The sequence below is a fragment of the Ursus maritimus genome, unplaced genomic scaffold (assembly GCF_017311325.1).
Source record: "Ursus maritimus isolate PB19 unplaced genomic scaffold, ASM1731132v1 scaffold_10, whole genome shotgun sequence".
NCBI lineage: Eukaryota > Metazoa > Chordata > Mammalia > Carnivora > Ursidae > Ursus > Ursus maritimus.
In genome coordinates this window covers 22,681,497-22,706,971 of record NW_024423344.1, presented here as the reverse complement: position 1 = coordinate 22,706,971, position 25,475 = coordinate 22,681,497, and the positions used below count along the sequence as shown (strand labels likewise).

General features: G+C 35.3%; 1 protein-coding gene across 2 annotated transcripts in view; it reads left to right on the top strand.

Moving 5' to 3' along the window:
• The window catches only part of FNDC3A (fibronectin type III domain containing 3A), a 158,558-nt gene that overhangs the window by 80,652 nt on the left and 52,431 nt on the right, over positions 1–25,475 (top strand). For both annotated transcript variants that reach the window (XM_040622764.1, XM_008706865.2), the window contains 4 exons: positions 4,208–4,284; positions 15,778–16,018; positions 20,082–20,351; positions 21,689–21,747. In XM_040622764.1, coding sequence (XP_040478698.1) covers positions 4,208–4,284; positions 15,778–16,018; positions 20,082–20,351; positions 21,689–21,747 — 647 coding nt within the window. The remainder of the gene's footprint in view (positions 1–4,207; positions 4,285–15,777; positions 16,019–20,081; positions 20,352–21,688; positions 21,748–25,475) is intronic.

Here is a 25,475-nt window from a genome sequence, read left to right as displayed (position 1 = left end):
TTTTCAGTAGATGCCAAATCTATCGCAGTAAAAATATTTTAAATTGTGGCCATGTAGTTATAAAAAGATTAGACTCTATTTGGAGATGGGCTGATTTTATATTCCGTAGAGTATTCCTTTCCAGCGCCTTTATTTTACTAGGTTTTTCTGTTTACCACTAAAATCTGAATATTGGCATCAGATTATTTGGAAGCCATTGTGAAAGCTTGCTTATAAAGAGAATGTGTAGCACGTCAGCAGCCCGTTGCATTTTAAGAATTTTAAACTCAAATTTGTAGTTTCGTCAAAAAAAAAAACACACCAAAAACCTCGTGTGAATGTATGCTAATAAAAAAATAAGGAATTTAATTTACAGTAGATGAAATATTGTCTTTATTAAGTTATTGATGGCACTTTTTAAGGAATGGAGGTGAGGGGCTTCTCAAATTTCTTAAGACAATTGGTGAATAAGGATTGTTTGCTCTTCTGCAAGGTTTTAGAATAGGAAATATGCCCTTAAAAATTATTTTAATAGCTTTATGTTTGGGGGTAGATTTTGCTTAGATCATGTAGATTATTAAGGAGCTGTTGGGTGTATCTACACTTGTTCAGATATAGCTACTCTTGTGCCAGATGTACATTTAATGGTACAATCTGTAACAGATTTGCCTTCTTTACTGGGACAGAATACCCCCCCCCTTCACTGCATTTACAGGGTTTGTAGTTAATCTTTTAGTATTTTCAATATTTTATTTCAACAATAAAAGTATTGGTGAAACTAAGGGGGTAGACGAACATTTTCATCATAAGCATGCAAGGTTTTAGGGGTTTGCTGCTGTAAACAGAAATGGCAACTGAAGTGCTGTAAGTATTGTAGTTTTAAATTGTTATTTACTATGTTTATATAATGGGACTTCTATGTGTTCAGTGTTGGATGTTATTTTACACCAGTCTTTTAGGTATTAAATATGGTATCCATGAATTGTCTTTTAAAAAAATTAACCATGTACCATTCCTGCCTCGGGATAAGAAAATTTACTTGCTAGAGTGAAATAATTACTTCCTAGAGAAATGAGTTAATAATTATTCCTGGACAGCAACTAGTAATGTATTTACTGCTGGTTTATTTTAGGTTGGGTTTGTTCTGTTTTCAGTATCACACTTAAATATAATTAAAGAATACAGTAGAATTTTGTTCTACCAAAATATAAACCATAAAGCAGCTTTCAGAGTATATGGTTTGAATTGTAATTATGTAGTATTTATGTATTTATATTTTTAGTAAAAGAAAGGCAATCCAAAGCAGCTGTGTAGTTTTACAGTTTTAAATATAATCAGCAATAACTTATTTTTTACTCTGGTGGCTGAAAAGCAACAAAAACCTATTCTCATGACTTGATGTAAGAATTAAATTTGATAACATGTGAAAGGAACCACAGTCCCTGGCACATATAGTAGAAGCTCAGAAAATATTAATTTCCTTTACTAAGATTACAAATAGGATTTTCGATGAAATCTCTTAATGGTTCCCAGCTAAAGTTCACATATTATGAATAATATCTGAGCCAGTTTCAGGATTCATAAAGCTTTCTTTTTTTTTTTTTTTTAAGATTTTATTTATTTGACAGAGAGAGCACACAAGCAGGGTGAGTGGCAGGCAGAGGGAGAGGGAGAAGCAGGCTCCCCGCAGAGCAGGGGGAGCCCTATGTGGGACTCGATCCCAGGACCCCAGAATCATGACCTGAGCTGAAAGCAGTCGTTTAACCAACTGAGCCACCCAGGCACCCATAAACCAGGATTTTCTTAAAACTGTTTGCATTTTCTCTTGAGTCCAGCATAGAGAAGTTAAAAGGTAAGTTTTGCATAAGTCCTTTCTTGCCTAGAGGTATAAAGCACCTGACAAGTTTTATTTTGTAAATTAATAGGTTAATGTTGGCTTAAATGTAGGAAAATTTTGTTCTTGCTTTCTCTCTTGTTTTTTAAAGATAATGAAGGCTTTAATTTTCCTTAGAAGCTTTGGAGCCTCAAATTACATCAGTTGCCAGTAATGCATAGTATTTTAATGTTTACTAAATATGTTGTAAAGCTATATCCTTAAATGAAACTGCTTGGTTTTGAATCCTTTTTCTACCACTAGGGCAGACGTAACCTCTCTGCCTTAATTTCCACGTGTGGAAAATGGGAATAATAATAATAATACTTACCTACTTATAGAATAATTCTGAGGAGAAAAAAGAACACAAAAGGCCTAGCATATAGTAAATTAGTATTAGCTGTAAATAATTAGCTATTTTAAGAAAATATTCTGAACAACTTCATGTATTTGGTGGGCTTGTTTGGGATGGAAAGACTATTTTGTTGAAAAGTTATTTTTAGGGGTGCCTGGGTGGCCCAGTTGGTTAAGCGTTTGCCTTCATTCAGCTCAGGTCATGATCCCAGGGTCCTGGGATCGAATCCTGCATCGGGCTTCCTGCTTAGGGAGGAGTCTGCTTCTCTCCCCCATCCCGTGCTCATGCTCACACTCTCTCTGTGAAATAAATAAATTAAATCTTTTTTTAAAAAGAAAGTAATTTTTATAGTCATATATAGCATAATTTGGTAGTCTGACCCCGCACAGACACACACACATAAGCTCTTTACTTCCTCATACCCACTTGAGTCTTTAACCTCTTCTCTCTCTCCCCCATCTCTTCTTTCTTTCTTCTCTCCTTCCACTTTTCTCTCTTCCCTCGCCTTCTCTTCCTCTGTTCCAGCCCTCTTCACTCCCTCTTCCCTTCTCTTTCTCCAGTTATCTCTCCTCCTCTGTCCCCTCCCCTCCTTTCTTGCTTGTATTTTTCCTCCTCTTAAGCTTCTCTTTTCTTCCTTCCCTTCTTCCGTTACCACTGTTTAGCATTTACCCTCCTGAACCCACCTTTTCCTACGTTCTCTTTTCTCTTTCCTTCCGGCTCACCGTCTTTCCCCTCCCCCCACCACCAACCACTTTGTTGCTTGCTTGTCACTCCTTTCCTTCCCTGAAAGTAGAGTGGCTGTACTCTGGATTTATTCTAACCTCCAGGCTCTTCATTCTGTTTTCGTGAAGTATGTATAATGTTACCAGTGAATTTTTCTGCTCTATGATTAAGCTTTTCCTCTTTCTTTTCTTTTACAACTGATATCCATTGTATGTACTCTGCAGGTTGAAATTCTGCATATAAAAAGAACTCTTCCCCCATTACATTCTTCATTAGACTCTTGGGTGCATTTATTCCTAAGAAATGAGTGAGGCTCCTTGAGAAGGTTTAATTTCAAGTTATTAAAGTTATTAAAAACTAATGGACAGTGCAGTCTAAAGTTACAAGAAAAAAGGGATCTGAAGGTGAGATGCTTTTTTAAAAAAGTTACATAAAGCAAGTAAGATTTTAGTTACTAGAAAAAAATAAAACACACCTTGCCAAAATACCTATTTTATCCCACAAACGTTACAAGAGAAGATAAATGAGATAATATTTATGAAAGTTATCTGGAAAGGATAACAGTAAAAATGAAAGAAGATGTAGAATAAGATAAGCTGAATTTTCCTCTTTTTTTCCGGAACTTTTCGGTGTAAGAAACAAAAATTGTTCCTTGGCTAAATGTGCATATATTATATTTTTCTAACTTTGTTTTCAAGCCCCTACAAACATGACTTACATATTACACAAGAAGCTTTGAACACTAACAAAGCAAGTCCCAAATTTCTAACTCTTCTTTCTCTTGTTGCTCTTCCCTCTTGATTTTTTTTTTCCTATTGCTTTTCAGAATTTTGCCTTTTGTATCTTTCATTGATTTTATATGCAAAGTTTAGGTTGATTCTCCTCTAGGTCAATGTTTCTTAATTTGCATAATCATAAGATTCACCAGATATATTTGTAAAATAAATATACTGACTCAAGACCCCACTGTAAGCATAATAAAGAATCTCTAGGGGAGCCTGGAAATCTGTGTTTTAAAAAGCTCCCCAGATGACTATTATGACCATCAAACAGGTAAAAAAAACACAACTGCAGGTAAAGAATAATCAGTGCACTTTACAAGATAAATTTTTGTTCTATAGCAGATGAATCATCTGAATTTCTTTTCATAGTACTATAGTTACTGTTAATTTAAGCATTTAGTTTAGATGAAGTATTCAGAGTGGAATTCAAATTGTTTTCAACTTTAGCTTGCTAAGTAATCCTGGATTAACACATCATTTCTGTGATCCATTCAGGTCCTGCTCAGGTTCCAATGATGTCCCCAAATGGTTCTGTGCCTCCTATTTATGTGCCTCCTGGATATGCCCCACAGGTATGTGTTTGTGTTATTTTTCTCTTTATATCTATATAGTAGGGATTATAATATTACTGTTTAATTCAGATAAAAATACCATTTCAGTTACTGAAGCTTACCCAGTACAGTATATCTTTGGTATCTATTTCACGTATTCTAGTACATTTAGTGTATTTGGAAAGGAGGAACAATTAAACTGACAGCATTATCATTTGGCCTTGGCTTTGGGTATTGAATTATTATAGAAAATTAATTCTAGAGCTTTATTTCCCTGAATATGTGAATAATGTAAGTAATGTCTTAAGGCTTAAGTGCCTACACTAACATTTTTTTAAATTAATCATTTGCTTGGAAGTAAACCTAGACAGTATTCCATCCGTATTCATAAAATGTTTCACAAACACCCATAATAATTATATGGTATATTGTGGTACATAGAAGAAAATTTAGACTGTAGACCTGCAGCCCTAAGGGCTAAGGGAATCAGTATCATCATACACCTATAATCCTTTCCTATGCACCGCTTGGGAAGCCTTGACTTAATAAAATACAGATGGGGCGCCTGGGTGGCTCAGTCGTTAACCGTCTGCCTTTGGCACAGGGCGTGATCCCCGTGTTCTGGGATCGAGCCCCACATCAGACACCTCTGATGGGAGCCTGTTCGTCCTCTCTCACTCCCCCTGCTTGTGTTCCCTCTCTCACTGGCTGTCTCTATCTCGGTCAAATAAATAAATAAAATCTTTAAAAAGAAAGAGAGAGAGAGAGGAAGGAAGGAGAAAGAAAAGAAAAAAGAAAAGAAAAGAAAGAGCTAACTTATTTGCACAGGCAAACTGAATTAAACTATAAGGTCTCAGGTGTTCAGTATCTTCTGCTCCTGAGATATTCTGTGTAGTCTGCATTCATTGCCTCAGATCCTTTTTAGAAATAATTCAATTTCTTCTTTTAGCACTGAAGTTACACTTGAAATTTTCTTCAGGTCCTCTCTTACTTCCTGCCTGATTGTGTCAAAATATTGGTGAGATATTGTGATAGATTCAGTGCCCATACTGTGAAGCCCACCACTATGAATGACAGCAAAAGAAGAGGAGGAGAATAGAAGTTGTATGAGAATTAGAGTCAGAAAAGCTGGATCCATATCTTATTTCAGGCCCTTGCTGGCTGCATGGCCTTGGACAAATCAACTTCCTTAAGTCTCTGTGTCCTAACCATAAGATGGGATGATAACATGTAAGATAACATTTGAAAGTATTTGTAAGCTTTTCAGAAGCTATCTCTACTTTTGTTTGATATATGGACAGTCTGCATTCTATGTTAACCCCCAAATCTGTTCTCTGATATGGACCAAACTCAAAGGCCTTTTTTCCAGCCTTATCCTTTTTGTGACCCCCTAAACATTTGACACCACTGATATGATTTACCCCAAATTTCCTTGACATAATGCTGTCCTAATTCTTTATACTTTTCTTGGTTGCTCTTTCTCAGACCTTTCTCCAGTTGCATAAAGACCATTTCTGGTCTCTTCTCTAGTGTAGTTCAGTTCAGCAAACACGCGCTGAATGCACCATGTGCTAAGCTCTGTATTGGGTGCTACTGACAATTTATTTCAGTGCAACTAAAGAGTATCCAGCTGGTCTCACATATAACAGTACCTTTCATTTTTATGGCAAATTCCTCCTCTTCTCATTTCATTCAATCATGACCTTCTGAAAGTAGCTTTCCTTGAATGTTTCCAGGTGCCTCTCCTTTGGGTTCTCATGGCACACTTTGTATATCCTTCTTTTAATGAATTTCTCACACCGTTTAATAATTTTTCTCTCCTGAGAAGATTATGAACTCTTACAGTTCCTGTACTCCTCAGTATTCAACAAATACGTATTGAGTGCTCATATATGTCAGGCAGTCTTCTAGGTGATTGTGATATATCTGTGAATAAAAGGCAAAGACATCTGTCTCTCTGTAGTTAACATTCTTGGGAGAAGAAAACAATAAGCATATAATACATGGATTAATTTTGTAGTATGTTAGGTGGTAAGCAATGGGGGTGTGGAAAAGGAAAGAAAATAGACCTTGGTTAAAATAGGGTAGTCAAGATAGGCCTCATAGGAAAAGCGAAATTTGAACCCTAGTCTTGAAGGAGTCTACATTGCTTAATTTCAGTATTGTTGTGTCTTGGGAAATAGACCTGAGGAGGTGGAGACAGATGGGGCAATAACCATTTGATGGAGCAGTCAGAACACACACTACACTTATTAGTTAAGTCCGCCATCTTATATGGGTACAGTTCATGGCGCCCAAAACAATTCAGTAATAACATCACAGATCACCTTAACAAATATAATAATAATGAAAATGTTTGAGGGATGCCTGGCAGGGTCAGTTGGTAGAACATGGGATTCAATCTCAGGGTTGTGAGTTCAAGCCCACATTGGGTTTGGAGTCTACTTAAAAAAAAAAAAAGAAAAAAAAAGAAAGAAAGAAAATGTTTGAAATATTGTGAGGATTACCAAAATGTGACACAGAAACACCAAATGAGCAAATGCTGTTGGAAAAATGTCACCAATAGACTTGCTCAACACAAAGTTGCCACAAACTTTCAATTTTTAAAAAATGCAGTATTTGCAAAGCTCAATAAAGCAAAGCACAGTAAAACAAGGTATGCCTGTATTCACATGCTCACTTGATGTTTTTCTTTCTCCGTGGTTTTGTTAATGCTGTTATCTGGGGAATGTTACTCATTTGCTCATTTCTGCCTTTTAAAAATCTACCCATCCTTGAGGACCTAGATCAAGTTATTTGTACCATCTCTGGGTTATATATTACATGCCACCTAGTATTATTATAATTGTGGAATTTTATGGGATTTTAAGTTCCTTGATGATTGTAGCTGCCTTTTGGTTATTTTTATTTTATGGTAACTCAAATACAGTAGATATTTCCTAAATATTTGTCAAATAAGTGAATGAACTTTAACAGTAATCTTACTGGAAGGATTATGTGAGGTTAGTGGGCTACTGTTACCTACCTTAATTTAAGATTATGACTGTCTCTAGGAAATGTATCATTTTCAAATACACAGGAGTAATCAAGAAACAAAAATCTGTACTCTCATCATTATTGAAATAATTGTAATACCCACTATGTAAGACTGGATTCTAGCATTTTTACATCACTGTCGAAATAACCCCCCATTTCCTAGCATACACAATTTTTAATGTTATAAAATACTTAAGAATCAGGTTCTGGGCATAGCTGAGCACTTAATAATTGCCCAAAACTTGACACATAAGGAAACATAATTATCTTAGCAAATCTAGAAGCTGGGAGTTGAGCCAAATGTTAAGACACATAGATGGCTATAATAAAGTAAAGGTTGTATTTGGCTCAGCAGGCACCAAATAGCACAGATACTAAATGCATGAATAGCTATCATCTATGGTCTTCTTTTAGACTTTTATGTACTTATCTCCCCTTGTGGCAACGGGTTTCCTCACCTCTATCCCTTGCCATTTGTATTTGTATCTTTCAGTGAAAGGCAGTGATCTAAGCGGGGAGAGAGGGAGGTTACATTATATTTTTGCCATATTATGTAATAAAGTACATCCTAATAGGATTCAGCAAATTTACGCATCCTAAAAAGTTAGGTCAGGCAAGCAAGGGTGGCAGAAATAAAAATCCAGTGTTGGGACTGTTTAGCTGTATCACTGAGGAAATAGTATTATGTACCTAGAGCGCATTGGGGCAAAAAAGTGAAAGTCCCAAAGATAGATAGATCTTAATTTAATATTCAGATCAAGATTTAATGAAAGTAATTTCAGGAGAAACATGGGAAGAAATCACGATTTACCTAGGATATATCAACCTTCAAATTTGTAATGTTCATTTTTTTTTTAAGATTTTATTTGTCAGAAAGAGAGAGAGCACAAGCAGGGGGAGCAGCAGGCAGAGGGAGAGAGAGAAGAAGCAGGCTCTCCGCTGAACAGGGAGCCCGATGTGGGGCTCGATCCCAGGACCCTGAGCCAAAGGCAGACTCTTAACTGAGCCACCAAGGTGCCCCCAAATTTGTAATGTTTATACCAATGGCATGGCCCTATTAAGTTTAGAAGCACTTCAGCTATTAACTCATCATTAACTCATACATATATTTTAACTTCATTTTTAAGAGAAACATTAGACAAGGAGAGGATATCAGTAACTTTAGGAGTAATTGTTTCTGTTTTTCTTATTTGAGATTTGTAAAATCCAAGCCCTCTGTTAATATTGAAATTGCTACTATTGTATTTCCTTTGCATTCTTGTTCAAGAGTTCTGCAGTATTGTTTATTTTATAATATTTGTACTTTATTGCTCTGTACTTTAGCATTCTACTCAAAAATAACGGGAATCTGGATTATTTTATTCTGTTGACCTTAAGTTTTGAAGAGAAGGTTGCTGTTACAAAGATGTAAAATGCTCTTGCCATCAGAAGGGTAGAGTCCTAAGGACAAACCCCCACCTTTACCACTAGTGAACAAAAATAGCTCTTAAAATAGACTTAATTTTTTAGTTACATAGCTTTTATTGTTGGATCAGAAAATGAATCATCATTTTTAGAAATCCTTATATTTTAATAAGCAATTTTTTATTAACCATGAAACTCTGTAAGTTATTGTCTAATATGATAGAGACCTAAAGCTAGTTTGAATGATATGCAGAAAGAAAAACTGTTCATTAGATGCTTAAACATAAAGGAATATTAATTTTGCAGACAGGCCAGTGGAAAATATATTTAGTAGTAAAGAGCAAATATAGTTGTGTATTTTAAATATAGTTGTATATTTTTCTAATCATGATTATGTAGAAAATGTGGAAAGGGTAAGAAAAGGGTAGGAAAAAAATTGCATTGAATGTTTGTAACCTATACGCTCTGTAAACATATAGTATATTTCCCTGTAGCCTTTTGTTTAACTACAAAATTACAAACATAATTTTAGACATAACCTTAATGAGCTTTATTTTTGTAGTTTAATAAGAAAGGAGGTTTGTGAGAGATTGATGTGCTTCAATAGAACCAGGAATATGTGCCAACTGAACTAAGATATCAAATGGGAAAACAAAACCTGTAAAACACAAAAAACAAATGGCAATAGGAGTAGAAAGAACTTAATTTACTGGCAAATAATATTAACTTATAGTCCCTAAGAGCATTGCAGCAGAGAATAATACTTCATATTTTAGTGATGAAATTAATGATTTATCAAGAAAAGATTATAGACTACCTGAATGGGACACCTAAAAAGCAGCATCAAAAGTTCTCTCGTTCTGCCTCTCTTTAATGGCTCCCCTGTTTTTTTATGGAATGTGGGTTGTTATGGTGATGAGAGGGTACCTAACAGGAAGGGGATTGTAGATCTCATAATGTGGGGAAGGGAGCTATATCATCTTCAGGAAAAGTCTGAGATTACTCCTTTGAGCTGGACTTGGTGTTTCACTGTGCCTTTATGTCAGCACACAGCAATGAGGTCAGTACTTTTTTCAAAGATTCTACATACCCGTCTGATCTGTCTTCTCTGTCAAATGTTTTTGTAGCAGTAATGCTGCCAAAAAACACGGGCAGCATTATTTGTATGTACAGTTACATATATAAAACAAATGTCTGTTGAATGAGTGGCCAGAAATACCTATATTATTATTTAGTAGCTTAAAGTGGGAATAGTTTTGGGTTCAGGGTGAGGCCATCGAAGTAGGTTGCTGAAAGTTAGGCAGAAGCAAAGGTTGTAAGAATTCTAATGGCATGGTGTTGTTAAGGGGAGGTGGATATAATGTGGCATTCTAGTAGCACTAATGGAATACATTTCTTTCTGGTCATATCATTGATTCAGCAATTTTCTTTGAGCATGTGCCCAGTGCTAGGAGTTGTTCCAGGAGTTGAGAAGAAAATGATAAGCAGAACAGATCTGTCTGTTCTGGTGTATATTCTGGTGAAGAACACACACACGATAGAAAATGTAAACACAAACCCCTTTTTCTATAGCCCCTTTTAATTATGTCTGTTGTCAATAAAGGAAGAAACAGGACTTTGCCTATTAGAAATTGTGTGGCAATTGTAGTTAGGTAGTCAGACCTATGCTTATAGCCCTATTTAATTCTATTTTAACTGTCTAATATTTGTTTTAATTTTTTTAACATAGCCTAATTTGGATTATATTTTATCATTTTTTCTTTTCACAATTTACTGATTTTATTTTAATCATTACCATTGGTGTATCCCGTTAGTATAAAATTCATTGTCTCCATGGTTGGCCATTTGTCAGCAACTTGACTTACTGGATAGTTTTGAGGCCCCCAGTAACTCCTGAAGTTACTGGCTATTCAGATAGTTACTTGAAGTGGTACAGTTCTCCATACTTTCTTGGTCCTGGTCTGCTCTTTTTTTCTTTTTTTCTGTTTCCTAGCTTTCTTTTTTTTAATTGTGATAAAATATACATAACAAAAAAATTATCTTTGTAACTTCAGACGTACAGTTCAGTGGCACTGAGTATATTCACTGTTGCACTACCTTCACTATCATCCATTTACAGTAAGAACTCTTCATTTTGCAAAACTGAAACTCTGTACCTAATAAACAATAATTTCTCATTCTTCCTTCCCCCAGCTTATCTTTGTATTTTAAATGTTCTTTTTCAGTAGAAAAGTGGTTTTAATTTCATAAGTAATTTAGCTGTTTCTTTTCAACCAGTGAAATCTTGCTTGTGTTGTGACATTTAAAAAGATACTAGAGAACAAGTACCTGTGGGTTCTGTGCCCACAAAGTGGATAAGACATGGAATTAAGGCCAAAGTACAAGAGTTTAAATGCTAGCTCCTCCACTTACTGCCTATGTGACCTTATTGAGTTACTTAACATCTGTATGCCTCAGTTTCCCCATCTGAAAAATGGAGATAATAATGCTACCTACTTGTAATATTGTTATGAGGATTAAATAGTTAATACATGTCCCTTGAGGAATTTACCGTTAAGTTATAGGGTAAGACATATGCATTTGGAAAGTTAACAAATACTGCAGTGTTATAAATACCTAACAAGTGATACAGAATAAATGTAATAGAAATGATAGGAAGGAGAGGTCATTAAGATTGTGGTCCCCAGAATAGGGTTCATGGAAAGAAATCAAAAGAAACCTTCCCCAGGCCCCTTGCCCCCGCATCTCTAGCAGCATCTGGGGTTACATGCTCTGCTGTCTCATGGCAACTCACACACTCTTCCTTTTCATCTAAAATGGAAACAGATTTTCCTGCTTCTGTCTAGACCCAGTGCCACCAGTGGAGTCTTGGATTCTGTTCCCTTTTGCCTGCATTTTTCTCTCTTCCACATCATCAATTTCTTACTGTCTGATGGGTCATTCTTATTATTGTATGAGCATGTTGTAATTGCTCTCACTAAAAACAACACATTTTTTAGTTTCTTGACTCCACTACTACCAGCCACCACCTTATTTCCGTATTCCCCTCTGCAGGAATACTTCCAAAATTGGGCTAGAATTAGCTCTCTAATTCTGCTCCCCACTTTCCTCTCTCAAATCCATTCTAATCAGGGTTTGCCCCTATGATTAACCAAAACTGTTCTCATCAAAGTCTCAGTGACTTCCACATTGCTAAATCCAGTGGTCAATTCTTAGTCTTCATCTTATTTGACCTTTCAGCAGCGTTTGACAAAGTTGATCCTTCCTTCTTGATACACTTCACCAAACTTCCAGACTCCACATGCTTAGTCTTCTTCCTGCCTTACTTGGTTGTCCTTTTCCAGTCTTTTCAGAACTTCAGACTAGGATATCTAACTGCCTACTCAGCGTTTCCACTTAGATGTCTTATAGACTTAACCAAATTCACATGTCCAAAACCTGAAACTTCCCCCAAAATAGCTTACTCTTTCCCCCCAAAATAACTTACTCTGCCTTATAGGCTTCCCCTTCAGAGTTGATGGAACACCATCCTTCCATAACTTCTTTTTCTTGCTTCTCCAGTGGCATCATCAGCTAATCTTGTTGTTCTACCTTTAAATATATGCAGAATGTGGACCTCTTTTTACCACCCTGGTCCAAGCCACCACCATTTCTTGCCTAGATATTGCAATAAACTGGTTTCCCTGGTGGTTTTTTTCCCCCTTGTCCTACAGTGTATTCTCAACTCAGCAGCCAGAGTAATCCTATTAAATATAAGGTTATATCAGGATTTCTTAACCTTAGCACTACGGACATTTTAGGCCCAGTAATTTTTGCTGTAGGGAATTGTCCTCTGTGTTATAGAGTATTTAGCAGCATCCCTGACCTCTCTACCCACTAGATGCTGGTAGTACCCACCCCCAGTTGTAACAACCAAAAATATTTCTAGATACTGCCAAATGTCTGATGGGGGCAAAATCACCTCTGGCTGGGCACCAGTGACTTATATCACTTTTCTGCCCAAAACTCTGTGATGGTTCCCCCTTTCACTAATGTAAATGCTGAAGTCCTGGTGCTTATTAATAGCACATATGGTCCTACCTGACCTGGCCACTCCCTTTATCTCTCTGACCTTATCTGCTCTTAGCCTTCTTCCTTATGCTGAACCAGGCACACTGACTTCCATCTAAAACTACTTCTATCTGTTAGGGGCTTTGTTCTGTTTTCTCTACCCAGAACCCTCTTCTGGATTTTTACGTGGCTAATTCGTTCAGTTACTTCAAGTCTGCTCAAATTTCATTTTGCCAATAAGGCCTATCCTGGTCACACTATTTTATACTGCAGCCTGTCCCACTCCCACAATACTTCTGATTCCCCTTACCTGTTTTTTTTTCCCCCATGGTACTTATTGCCTTGCAACATGCTAAATAATTTACTCTTGTTTTTGTGTTCATCACCGCCATTAGTATGTGTGCCCCACAAAGACACCACTAACATTTTTTCTCGCCTAAATTACCAGTGTTTCTGTCATTTTTTAAATGAGCGGAAAAGGTAAAGTTAGAGCTAGATATGGAATGATAGATGGGATTTGCATAGTTGTAGATTAAGGGAAGGCAGAGTGAAAAGAAAGATGTCATAAACAAAAGTCCAAGATACGGAAATGTATAGGTCTGTATGAAGATAGCTTTTTAGTATACCAGTCTGGCTGGAGTTAAGGGTTCAGGATTTGGTGTAGGAAAAAAATACATGTAGGAAGATAGGTTGGAACAAGACTGAAGGCCAGGTCAGAGAGGATGGACTATAATCCTATCAGAAATGGGAGTCATTTAAGATTTGTGAGTTAGAGAGTTCATAAAGGTGAAGGTAGTATATTGTGACAGACACTGTGTTTGGCTTACTAAAAATCCATTCCAAATTCCTTCTAATGTCCCTTCCTGTGGGTTAGAGGCTGAAAAGCTGTAAATAGTTTCCAGATTCTCTCCAGCTAGGGCTCCAAATATTTCATTTCTGCCAATTATATGCACTTGTCTGAGCCTTGAATTCAGAACTGAGTTAAATGGCAAGAAAGGCAGGATATGAGGCATTTATTTTGCTGGAAACAAGGCATTATAGTTCTAGAGCTAGTATATAGAAAATTGAATTCATTTAGTCTTCTAGTACAGACAAGTTATCTCATACTCCAACAGGTAAGGATAGTTTAATACGGTGTTTAATAGTAACTATAATCTTTCTAAAGCAGTAATCATTTATTCGTACTTTAGGCTTATCTGTACCTAAATGAGTGTGTTTTCTAATATACCTACCAAGTATGTATATGTTTATATACAAAATTTGCTATTCCATTTTTTTTTTAAGTTTATTTATTTCTGTAACCTCTGTCCCCAACATGGGGCCTGAATGCACAACCCAGATCAGGAGTTGCCTGTTTCTCCAACTGAGCCAGACAGGCATCCCCAAAATTTGCTGTTCTTAAGAATAGTAAAACTTCCTGAAAGCAGCAGGATTTGCCTTTAAGTTAGCACTTTACATTTTAATAATGTTCTTTTTCCTTAAGAGAAAGGTATTACTAGCCATTTGTTATACCTTGATAGTAATCTTTTAAGTCTAAAAGGTTAGGAGCCCTATTTTAGTAGAGGGATTCCTAATTTAGAGATAAAATGTTATATGCTGTTGGTTTTTCCTGTATGTCCTTGCAGCTCCAGTGAGGTTCAAAGGGAATAAATCTGTCATTTTAAGAATTCCTTTCCTGCAGTGTAACCCCTATTTAAAAATGTATAATTTCTAGGATTAGGGTTCAATTTAGGGCTAGAATAATCGTTAGGGTTCGGAACCATATGAGGGTATGTGTCTATTATCCTGCAGTCCAGAGACGTCTCCAGAGGGGTAATTTTAGGGTTAGGGTTAGGCACATACCCTCACACTGTCCCTAACCGTAACCATTATTCTTTCCCTAAACTGAACCCTAATCCTAGATCTTAGGGACAAAAAGATTTGGTATATGTATGCAATGGAATATTAGTCACAAAAATGAATGAAATCTTGCCATTTGCAATGACATGGATGGAGCTAGAGAGTATTACGCTAAGTAAAATAAGTCAGAGAAAGACAAAAGCCATATGACTTCACTCATATGTGGACTTTAAGAAACAAAACAAATGAGCGAATGGAAAAAAGGAACAGAGAGGCAAACCAAGAAACAGACACTTAATTATAGAGAACACACTGATGGTTACCAGGCGGGGGCAGGGGGGGAAGATGGGTTAAATAGGTGGTGAGGATTAGGAGTACACGTGTTGTAATGAGCACCGGTTGTTGTATGGAAGTGTTGAATCACTATATTTTACGCCAGAATCTAATATTATACTGTATGTTAACCAACTGGAATTAAAAACTTTTAAAAATGTGTAATTTCTAAAACTGAAAGCCACAGACACTTTTCTTAACTAGGAATTAATATATTAGGTGTTTGTCTCCCTTGAAAAGATCTTCAGCTGTTAAAATTATCCTAGTCATGTTCATAAGAATTTGTACCTAAATGCAATATATGGTTGATCTTAGGAATCCAGTTTTTTCCCCATTTCTACCTCAGTTTGTGTTCTTTCTACCGTTTATTTCCTCCCATCCCCATCCATAATGTGGAAAAGGAAATTAATTCTTGACCCTATTGTGTTTATTTTTTAAGATTTTATTTATTTATTTGAGAGACAGCAAGAGGAAGGCATCCGCTTAACTGACTGAGCCACCCCCGCAGCCCCTGTGTTTAAACCAAAAATTCTTTTGAGTCTCCCTTCATTTTTAATGCATCGGTAAATGCACATAACACAAAAAAATAAATACCTAATATTGTGGCCCATTGTTTATATTATTATTTAGCTAATCTCATCATTGATACAAGATTTATATGGCATTGTATAACAAAAACTACTTCATATATTTCAATACTAATTCATATGTATTTAGTGTATTTAATAAATCCTTTTTATATTCTGTAAAATTTCTTAATTAACTTCTAATGATATAAAAATTCTTACTCTGACCGATATCAAAGGAATTGCTTACATCTTATGGAAGAAATGTTTAATGTTCATTTTGTAGGTTATTGAAGACAATGGTGTTCGAAGAGTTGTTGTGGTTCCTCAAGCACCAGAGTTTCATCCAGGCAGTCACACAGTCATACACCGTTCCCCACATCCTCCTCCTCTGCCTGGTTTCATTCCTGTCCCAACCATGATGCCCCCTCCACCACGCCATATGTACTCACCAGTGACTGGAGCTGGAGACATGGCAACACAGTATTTGCCACAGTATCAATCTTCACAAGTATATGGAGATGTAGGTAAGACATCTAAAATTATTCCTGTCTTATGGTGTTAGTTCTTCTTTACTTGGATATAATAGGTGCTTTCCTCCTATTTTATAAAAGAAATGACCAAACAATAATAATATCACAATCAGGTTTTCTTACCAAGCACTGTGTTAAGTATTTCATCCTCATGATTAGAGGGAAAATAAGTTACATCGTGCAGCAATATTTAGTGGGGACATGTTCAGGCAAGAGCTTTTCTTCTTTGTTCTGCCATCTAGACTGAGGAAAATTTTCAGCCAGGAATAATCATACTGTTGTTAAATCCTTAAGGTTGTGATGCCACTTAACCAAAGTTGCTAGGTTCTGTAAAGGACTAGGGAGGGAGGCACAGGAGGAAACAAGACATAACCTTGGCGCCCAGGGAGTTAATAAATTGTTGGAAAGAATAGACAGCCACACACACACACAAAAACACAAAATAGTAGTTTTACTCTTTTCCTGTGTATTTAAATACCATCTGTATGCTGACAGCTCTCAGATTTGTGTCTCCAGCCAAAACCTCACCTCTGAGCTTCAGACTTATATTTCTAACTGCCTTCTTGATAACCACTTAAATGTCTCATGCATATCAGTTACATTGTTTCTAAAACATAAATCTCAATTATGTAGCCTGCTTTTCTCTGTCATCTTCATCTTGATAGATGGTACCACTGTCTACTCAGTTTGCTCAAGTGAAAACCACATGATCAAATTTATTCTTCCTTCTTTAACCCCCACATCAATTGGTATCAGTTTTATTTTCAGAAGTTTCCAAATTTTATCTACTTTTTTCCATTGCTACTCAAATCTAGTCTACTATTAGCTCTTGTCAGGATAACTGCAGCAGCTGCTGCCTTCCAGTTGGTTTTCTGCTGTCATTCTTGCCCCTAGCCATCCAGGCTTAGCCAGAGTAATCATTTAAAATAGAAACCAAACCATTCTCATATTTAAAAGATTTCAGTAACTTCTCATTACATTTAGAATAAAATCCTGAACCTTCTACTAGACCAGGATTTCTCCACGTCTGCACTCTTGATATTTGGGAACAGATGAGTCTTTGTTTTACAGTACATAGCTGTGCATTGTAGGATAGTCAGGAGAAGCCATGCCCTACCAGATGCCAGTAGCGTACAACTCCTACCAAACCCTGCCCTGTCCTCACCCAGTTGTGACAACTAAAAATATCTTCAGACATTGCTGAATGACTTGTAGGGGCCAAAATTGACCCTGCCTGCAACCTACTATCCTTGCTCTGGCCTCTGACTGCTTTGTCCCACCCTACTCCCCCTTCAGTTTTTCAAAACCTCCAAGTTCTTTTTGCCTCAGTGCCCTGCACATGATGTTCTCTCTGCCAGGAATGCGGTTTTCCTTTTTCCTTGGAAAGCTCCTTTTTTTTCCCTTTAGATTTCAGCTTTCAGAGAGACCCTCTGTGACCTTACCTTATTAGTTTCTCACACTGAAACCTCTGTTTCTTTCACAGAACTTAACACAATTTGATTTTTTTTAATTCATATGTCTTTCTCCCTTATTTGACTGTACACCCCCTGACAACTAAATCTGTTTTACCCATCACTTATGCTTAGCAGTACCTATCATTAATTTTTAGTAAACTTATAGAATAACTCTAAATACAGAATTTTAATTATACAGCACAGCCTATAAGTAATAAATATATATTATGTCATATATATATTTTTTTCCAACTTACTTCTGTTGCCCAAGTAACACATTGATTCTGTAGTTCTGGGTGGGGTTTAGGTTTCTGCATCTCTAACAAACTCCCAGGTGAGGCTCATGCAGTGGTCTAGTGAAAACTTGAGTAGCAAGAGTTTATACTACAAATCTGTCTCATCCTTCTATTTTCTTTACTACTAATTATGATTGTTTTTAAAAAGGTTTTTGAGAAAATTATAAGAAAAAACTAGATGTTATAACTATTGCTATTTCACATTGTTAAAACCCATTGTTATTCAGAGGGGATATTAGAATACATGGATATGATTCACACTGTTATGAAGAAAAGTGAAAAATACAAATCCACAAGGGGTACAAATCTAAAAACTAGCTATCCAGTGATGGAAGACAAGAGTCATACTGTGTTTGAGTTTATAAGCCAAAGTGTCTCCACTAGATCCTAATAACTGACAGTAGTTTTGTAACTAGTAGCAGCATTCATGAAAAGGAAATTCTAGCTCTTTCATATAAATATATATATACAATGTGTATATTTGATATAAATGTTCATACAATATGTTGTCTTTTAATGTCTAGCTTTTTTTCACTTGGGCTTTTTTTTTAAGGCTTAGTTCAAAATGTAGCATGATCAGTACCCCATTCTTTCATATGGCCAAAAATGATTACATTATGTGGATGTAATTTTGTTTATCCATTTATTACTTGATGGACATTTGAGTTGTTTCCACTTTCTATCCATTATGAATAATGAATAATGATGCTTTGACCGTTGTATACAAGTTTTTATATAGACATGTTTTCACTTCTCCTGAGTTATACCTAAGAGTAGAATTGCCAGCTTGTCTAGTAATTCTATGTATAACTTCTTGAGAAGGTGCAAAAACTGTTTTCCCTAGTGACTGCACCATTTTACATTCCCACCAGCAATGTGTTGGAGAGTTCTAATTTCTCCATATCTTCGCTAAAACTTGTTATTGTCTTTTGATTCTAGCCATCCTGGTGAATGTGAACTTGGATCTCATTGTGGTTTTGATTTGCTTGTTTTTCATTACTGATATTGAACACCTTTTCATTTGCTTTATTAGCTATTTATAATATCTTCTTTGGAGAGATGTCTATTCAGATCCTGCACCCATTTTTTTATTTATTTGTCTTTTTATTGTTGAGTTGTAATAGTTTTGATAAATTATGGATTCAAGTCCCTTAGCAGATACATGATATACAGATATTTTCTCTTATATTGTCTTTTTCACTTTCTCAGTGGTGTCCTTTAATGCAGAAAAGAAAAATTTTGGTGAAATCTGATTTTTCTTTGATAGCTTATGCTTTTGGTGTCCTAAGAAACTATTATCTAAACCAAAGTCATACATATTTACACCTGTGTTTCCTTCTATGAACTTAATAGTTTTACCTCCTACATTTAGATCTTTGATCTATTTTAATTTTTGTATATGGTGTGAGGTAGGTATCCAAACTCATTCTTTTATATGTAGGTACCCAAATTCCTGTGTTTTTTATTCAGATGTTATTGTACATGCCCTTATAATACTAATTTCAAGAATATTGTACTAATTTTCTTAAAACACTGTTAAGTTAAAACTTAGAATTTTGAGCCTTTTTAAAAATATTTTTCTCATTACAGATTTTAAATTTAAAACAAAAATAAACTCTGGGACAGGTAACAATATTTATGAAGTGTATTGATTTTATTATAGTGACATGTGACTTTTATTAGAATAAATACATTCTTCTAAATCACAACCTTGAGTTTGTGATATCCAGAGATGCAGTGTTTTGTACCTAGACTCTGTTCTTAGTAAGCAATCCTATTTATTTCTTTTTATTAACTCCTATAACTTAATTTTTCAGTGATGATTTGGTTTGTTTTTTTGTGCGTGTGGGGGTTTTGGGTTTTTTGGGGTTTTTTTTTTTGAGTCATAAGGGATTTTAGGCAGATGACGGTTTTCTGTTTACCTACTTAATATGTTTGAAGTTGAAAGAGATGCTAAAAGTGATGGCTACAAAAGAGTAAAAGAAAAAGAACTGTACGCAATTCAATTCAGTTCTTACCCCACCTAGGATTGTCGTAACATACCACCAAGCTGCTTCTGTGGAGGTTAATAGTTAATTGGGAAAAGATGAAGAAATTTATTTGATATATATAATTATAATCAAAAAGCTTGGTTCTCTCGGTAGATGGAGAAGAAGCAGAAATAGCTTTGTTTTGCAGAATTATTCTTTGAAATATTTTATAATAGTTTTCATGCAATATAATGATAGATTTATTTCCTATTCCTTTCTCATGTCGTAAATGTATTTGGAATAAGTGATGTTTTAAAATGTTTTTATTTCTTCCTAGATGCTCACTCTACACATGGAAGGTCCAACTTTAGAGATGAAAGATCTAGTAAAACATATGAACGCTTGCAGAAAAAATTAAAGGATCGCCAAGGAACACAGAAAGATAAAATGAGCAGTCCACCATCATCACCCCAGAAATGCCCTTCTCCCATAAATGAACATAATGGGCTTATAAAAGGGCAGAATGCTAGTGGTGTAAACGTAGGATCAGCAAAGAACAAGTCAGGGAAAGGAAAAGGTGGTACACAAATTGATACAGAAATAGAAGGTAACTATTTAAAATACTCAACTATTCCTGTTGGTAATTTTCATCATTATTTAATCAACTAAAAGTACATTCTTTCAGTTATTTAATCATGCTCCAGATAAACTGTTTTTAACAACACTTCCTAAATGTGAGAAGTTTTAAAACCTAAATTGTTACTAGGGTACTTCTTCTTACAATTTGGGAATGCTCAGTTCAGTAATTTCAACAACATTGCAAATTTTATTAGCCAACAGAAATTTCTCTTTGAAAAGAAAACCCTGGTAAAGTTCATCCAGATTCATTTTCCTCTCTTTCTGGGCCCTTTGACAAGGCTATGCTGGTTTTTATCAAAACTCTTTATTTCTTCCAACTTCTTTGTATATGAGTACCTGAAAGCAACTCATGTCATTCACCAATCTATCTGTATATTCTGTAGTTAGGAATGAGTATTCTTCATTACTTTCTTAAAATCCCCTTATTTTCCTTGGACCTTTCTTTCCCTTGGACCTTTCCCCTAACCTGTGACTTCCACCATATGAACTCTGAGCACTACTTCCTTTTCTTTGTAATTTCCATTCTCCACCAATACATTTTAATGCTTTAACAGCCTCATGGTTTGTACATTAACATTTATATTAACAAAAATGTTCACCCATATTTTTGAGACCTTCTGATCAATCTTTTTCAGTACTGATGTTTCACAAGAGTTAAGATAAAGTTACAGATATGTCAGTTATGGATATAAGTTATGGTCAAATCAATTAACATTTTTATTTTGGGTTAAGGCCAGCCAAAACGCAAATACTCGGGCGCCTGGATGGCTCAGTCAGTTGAGTGTCTGACTCTGAGTTTCAGCTTAAGTCGTGACCTTGGGGTCATGGGATCAAGCCCCATGTCAGGCTGCTTGAGATTCTCTCTCTCTGCCCCTTCTTCCCTAACCCATGCGTGCACTCTCTCTCTTTCTCAAATAAATAAGTAAATCTTAAAAAAATAATAATAATACTCAGCTAACTTCTTAGCTGTTAAGAGGTATGAAATTGGGTAATGAGAATTCCAGAGAGTATTTTTTACAGCTATGAATAAAAATATTCTTTCTATAAGAAAAACTTAGTGATTGGTTCAGATATATATATAGTGGCATTATAATTAGGGATCCCAGTTAAAATGGGAATAGAAACTGAAGAAGAAAAATCCTGAAGAGCTACAAACTGCAGAATATGAACTAAAGTAAAAACTAGGAAATAAAAATCTCAGATTACCAACATAGTTTCAGAGGACATATTGTTGAGGGAGAGGGATGATTGTATTTAAGTTCATTAAATTTTTTTTTTTTTTTTTTTTTTTTTTTTTTTTTTAAGAAAAAGACGAAGAAACTAAAGCTTTTGAAGCACTTCTTTCCAACATTGTCAAACCGGTGGTAAGTATTGCATGTATTTTCTTGACATTTATACTACGTATTATTCACATAGGATTTTGTGTATTTTAATTCAGGCTTTGCTTAAAACTTAACTATATTAGGGGCACCTGGATAGCTCAGTTGGAAGAGCACATGACTCTCAATCTTGTGGTCATGAGTTCAAGCCCCACACTGGGTATAGAGATTACTTAAATAATTAAAAAACTAAAAAAAAAAACCATAAGAATGTGATATCAATAATGGATCAATGTAGAACTGACATAAGAAAGATTTGTTAATCAGTGAAGCAGAATATTCAATTAAGAATTCATTTTTTAAACTAGGATTTAATATATGCTAAATGATATTGAAAATCATTGGAAGAGACAAAGATGTAATAGTGTGGGTACGACTAAGTATCAGTTTTTTAAAAATCCATCTATATGATTTCTGTAATAAATATATTCAGTTAACTCCAGATGCAAAAAGAGTTAAACTATAGAAGAGGTTTATATTCCCAAACCTTTCATAAGTATACATGTAATAGAAGAAATAAAGTCAGCAAAAGGTGTGACAGCAAACCTGGCTACATAATATTTTCTGCTTATTTTTTATATAGCCTAAATAAGGCTGTCATCTTAATAGGAAAAATATTTGCATCAGATTTGACAGAAGATTAATTTTAATTGCTCACACAAATTGAACTTGTTAAACCCATTAAGACCCCAAAGTGTTTTTAACTAGTAATCAAAATTAAACTTCTCCGAAACCGAGGGCCCATTTCTTAATAAAAAGCTCCACAAACAAAAATGTTTTCCGCAACACTAATGTTAACAAAAATGAAACAAAAGAATTCATAAATTGGGATATTTTTACTGGACAGAATATTTTAACCGTTTAAAAATATGATTTTGAAGAATAAAAATATGCAAAGATGCTTTTGTAGGGAAAAATGCTAGTGAGCAAACTATTTAGACACTGTAATTATAGTCTTAAAAAGGAAAGACTTTAGAAAAAGCTAAGAAAAAACTAGAAGGAAAACCAGAATGTCACAGTTCAGATTAGTCATTCTCTTTCTCTGCTTAAGAGCTATAACTTCACTGCATTTTAAAAGTGAGCTAATAGATGTGCCAGTGATTAAGATTGAATTTTTATTTTATTAGTTATATGTGAACTCTTTTATGGTGAAACATCTAAGTAATACATGAATATAGTAGAAATAAATTCCTTTTACCCACTCCTCTGATTTAGTCACAACTAACAGTTTGGGTTTCCAGTTTCACTTCATTTGTATGTGTTCGTCCATCGATATATATTTTTTCTTTTGTCTTTTTATGAAAAAGGGACCATACTGTACCCTGTTTTTCTGTGGCAGGCTTTTTTCACTGTGCTGTGCCTTAGCAAACTGTCATTACATTGTTTTTTCAGGAGCTACATAGTTACTCATTCAGTCAAAGTATTTTTTTTTTTTTAAAGATTTTATTTATTTATTTGACAGAGAGAGAGACAGCCAGCGAGAGAGGGAACACAAGCAGGGGGAGTGGGAGAGGAAGAAGCAGGCTCGTAGCAGAGGAGCCTGATGTGGGGCTCGATCCCATAACGCCAGGATCACGCCCTGAGCCGAAGGCAGACGCTTAACCGCTGTGCCACCCAGGCGCCCCATCATTCAGTCAAAGTATTGACATCATGACAACCAATGAAAATATTTATTGAGACTGTATCATATACTAATAAATAAAAGCAAATATACAAACAAAATCAGATGTGATAATAAAAAGAGCTTTTACAGAACTAGGGTAATGTGATGCACTACAGACGAGTGGGGAATTACATTAAGTAGAGCAATTAGGAAAACCTTCTCTGAGCCTCTGAAGTTAGAAAAGTTGCAAAAGTTGGAAGGAATTGGAGAGGGAAAGCAGGAATAATCCTGGCAAGTTTGCCAGATAGAAAGAACCATCCTCTTTGGAACATAGTGCAGTGAAGGAAAGAGAAATACAAGATGTGGCAGAAGCAGAGTACAGGGCTTTCTCAGTCAGGATAAGCCCATTTATTAAACATTGATTAAAATATTTCTTGATTTACAAAACAAAACCTTCTATCTCTTCTCTGCAAAAAAAAAAAAAATCTGTGGTAAGATACTTTGTGCTAAGTTACCCAAAAAATACTTTGCTCTATTTTTGTATGGAAACAGAGTAGAAAAGTTGTCGTTACTCTTTTAACACCCTCTCCACAAAAGCTTATCTTTTAATTTTATCCCATTTTAGGAAATTTGAGTAAGCCAGTCACTTATCTAATAAGCTACTATGGTCCTACTTTTTCTGACAACCCTAAATAATAGCTTTGGATGCTCTAGTTTCCTTTCATTCTAATTTGGGTTCTCCGAAAAAATTGAGCTCATACATGTAAATTAATGTAAACATACACAGAATTATTTCATAATAATAGCTAATACAAGTTTACTAGTTTCAGACTCTGTTCAAAGTACTTTGAAAACATATGCATTATTTAATTCCTAGAACAAGCTTGTATGTACTCTTTTCCCTATCTTACAGATGAGTAAACTGAAGCAAGAGAAATTCAGTATCTTTCCAAGATCTGTATATATCCAAATGTATATCACTAGATTGATAAAAAGAATTTGCAGGCCTTAATGGAATTGGTATTTGAATGAAGTTAATATTAGCAGCATTTACTTGTTACAGTCTAGATATTAAAAGCATAATTTTTCAGGCCATAAATCTTGAAATAGTTCTTTTAAAGAATTTCTTGCCCAGTATTATGAGGAAGGTGTAATTTTGTAAAGTAAGTCCTGTGTCATAAAAGAAAGTTATGCTGATGGTTTTGTTTTGCTTTGTTTTGTTTCGATTTGTGTAGCTATAGCTCTTTTATTAAATTACTTGTGAATTGTGAAGTATAGGTCAGAGGTGTGTGTGTGTGTGTGTGTGTGTGTAGTTGTTTTTGCATGCTCTAGTTCATTTAGAGCACCAAACTAAATGTATTCACTTACTCCATAAATATTTGATCACTAATAAAATGCCACATGCTGTGCTAAAAGCTAGAGATAGAATGAAAAGCAAAGGACAGGCACGGCCCCTCCCCTCAGAATTTAGGTTAGTAGATTAAGTCATGCAATAAATATAAGATTATATCTGTGGAGTGCCAGAACAGAGATAGAGTGCTATAAGAATATATAATAATAGGGGAACTAGGCCCTGACAGGGATGTCAAAAGAAATTTCACTAAGGGAGAATGATGAACTGAAATTTAAAAAAAAAGTAGTAGTTGGGCACTGTGGAGTATGGGGGTTACTGTGGGTACAGTATTGCAGAGTGACCAACATTTGAAAAGTATTGAACATGACACATTTGAGAAACCAAAAAAGAAGAAGAGCTCACTCATGTGACTCAGGTGCAGGGTAGAGGGGAGAACATAGGCTAGACTCAGCCTCAGCTGCACATTCGGGAGTTGAGTGACCTGTCACTCAGCCTTTCTGAATCTGTTTCTTTTTCCATAAAATAGAATATAATGGTATTGTATTTCCTAACATGCTAGAAATAATTATATTAGATGGAAGTGTTTATTATTGCGCTTCCTTGAAAGGCTTCTTTGAAATTGTTTTAAGTCTCATTCTGTCAAAATATATTAACATCTTTATTTTAATAATGCTTAAAGTTAAACATGCCTTGCCTTTTATTCATTACCTTTTTACTTTCAGAATTTTTATCCCTTTCCTTTTCCTTTTTTTTTTT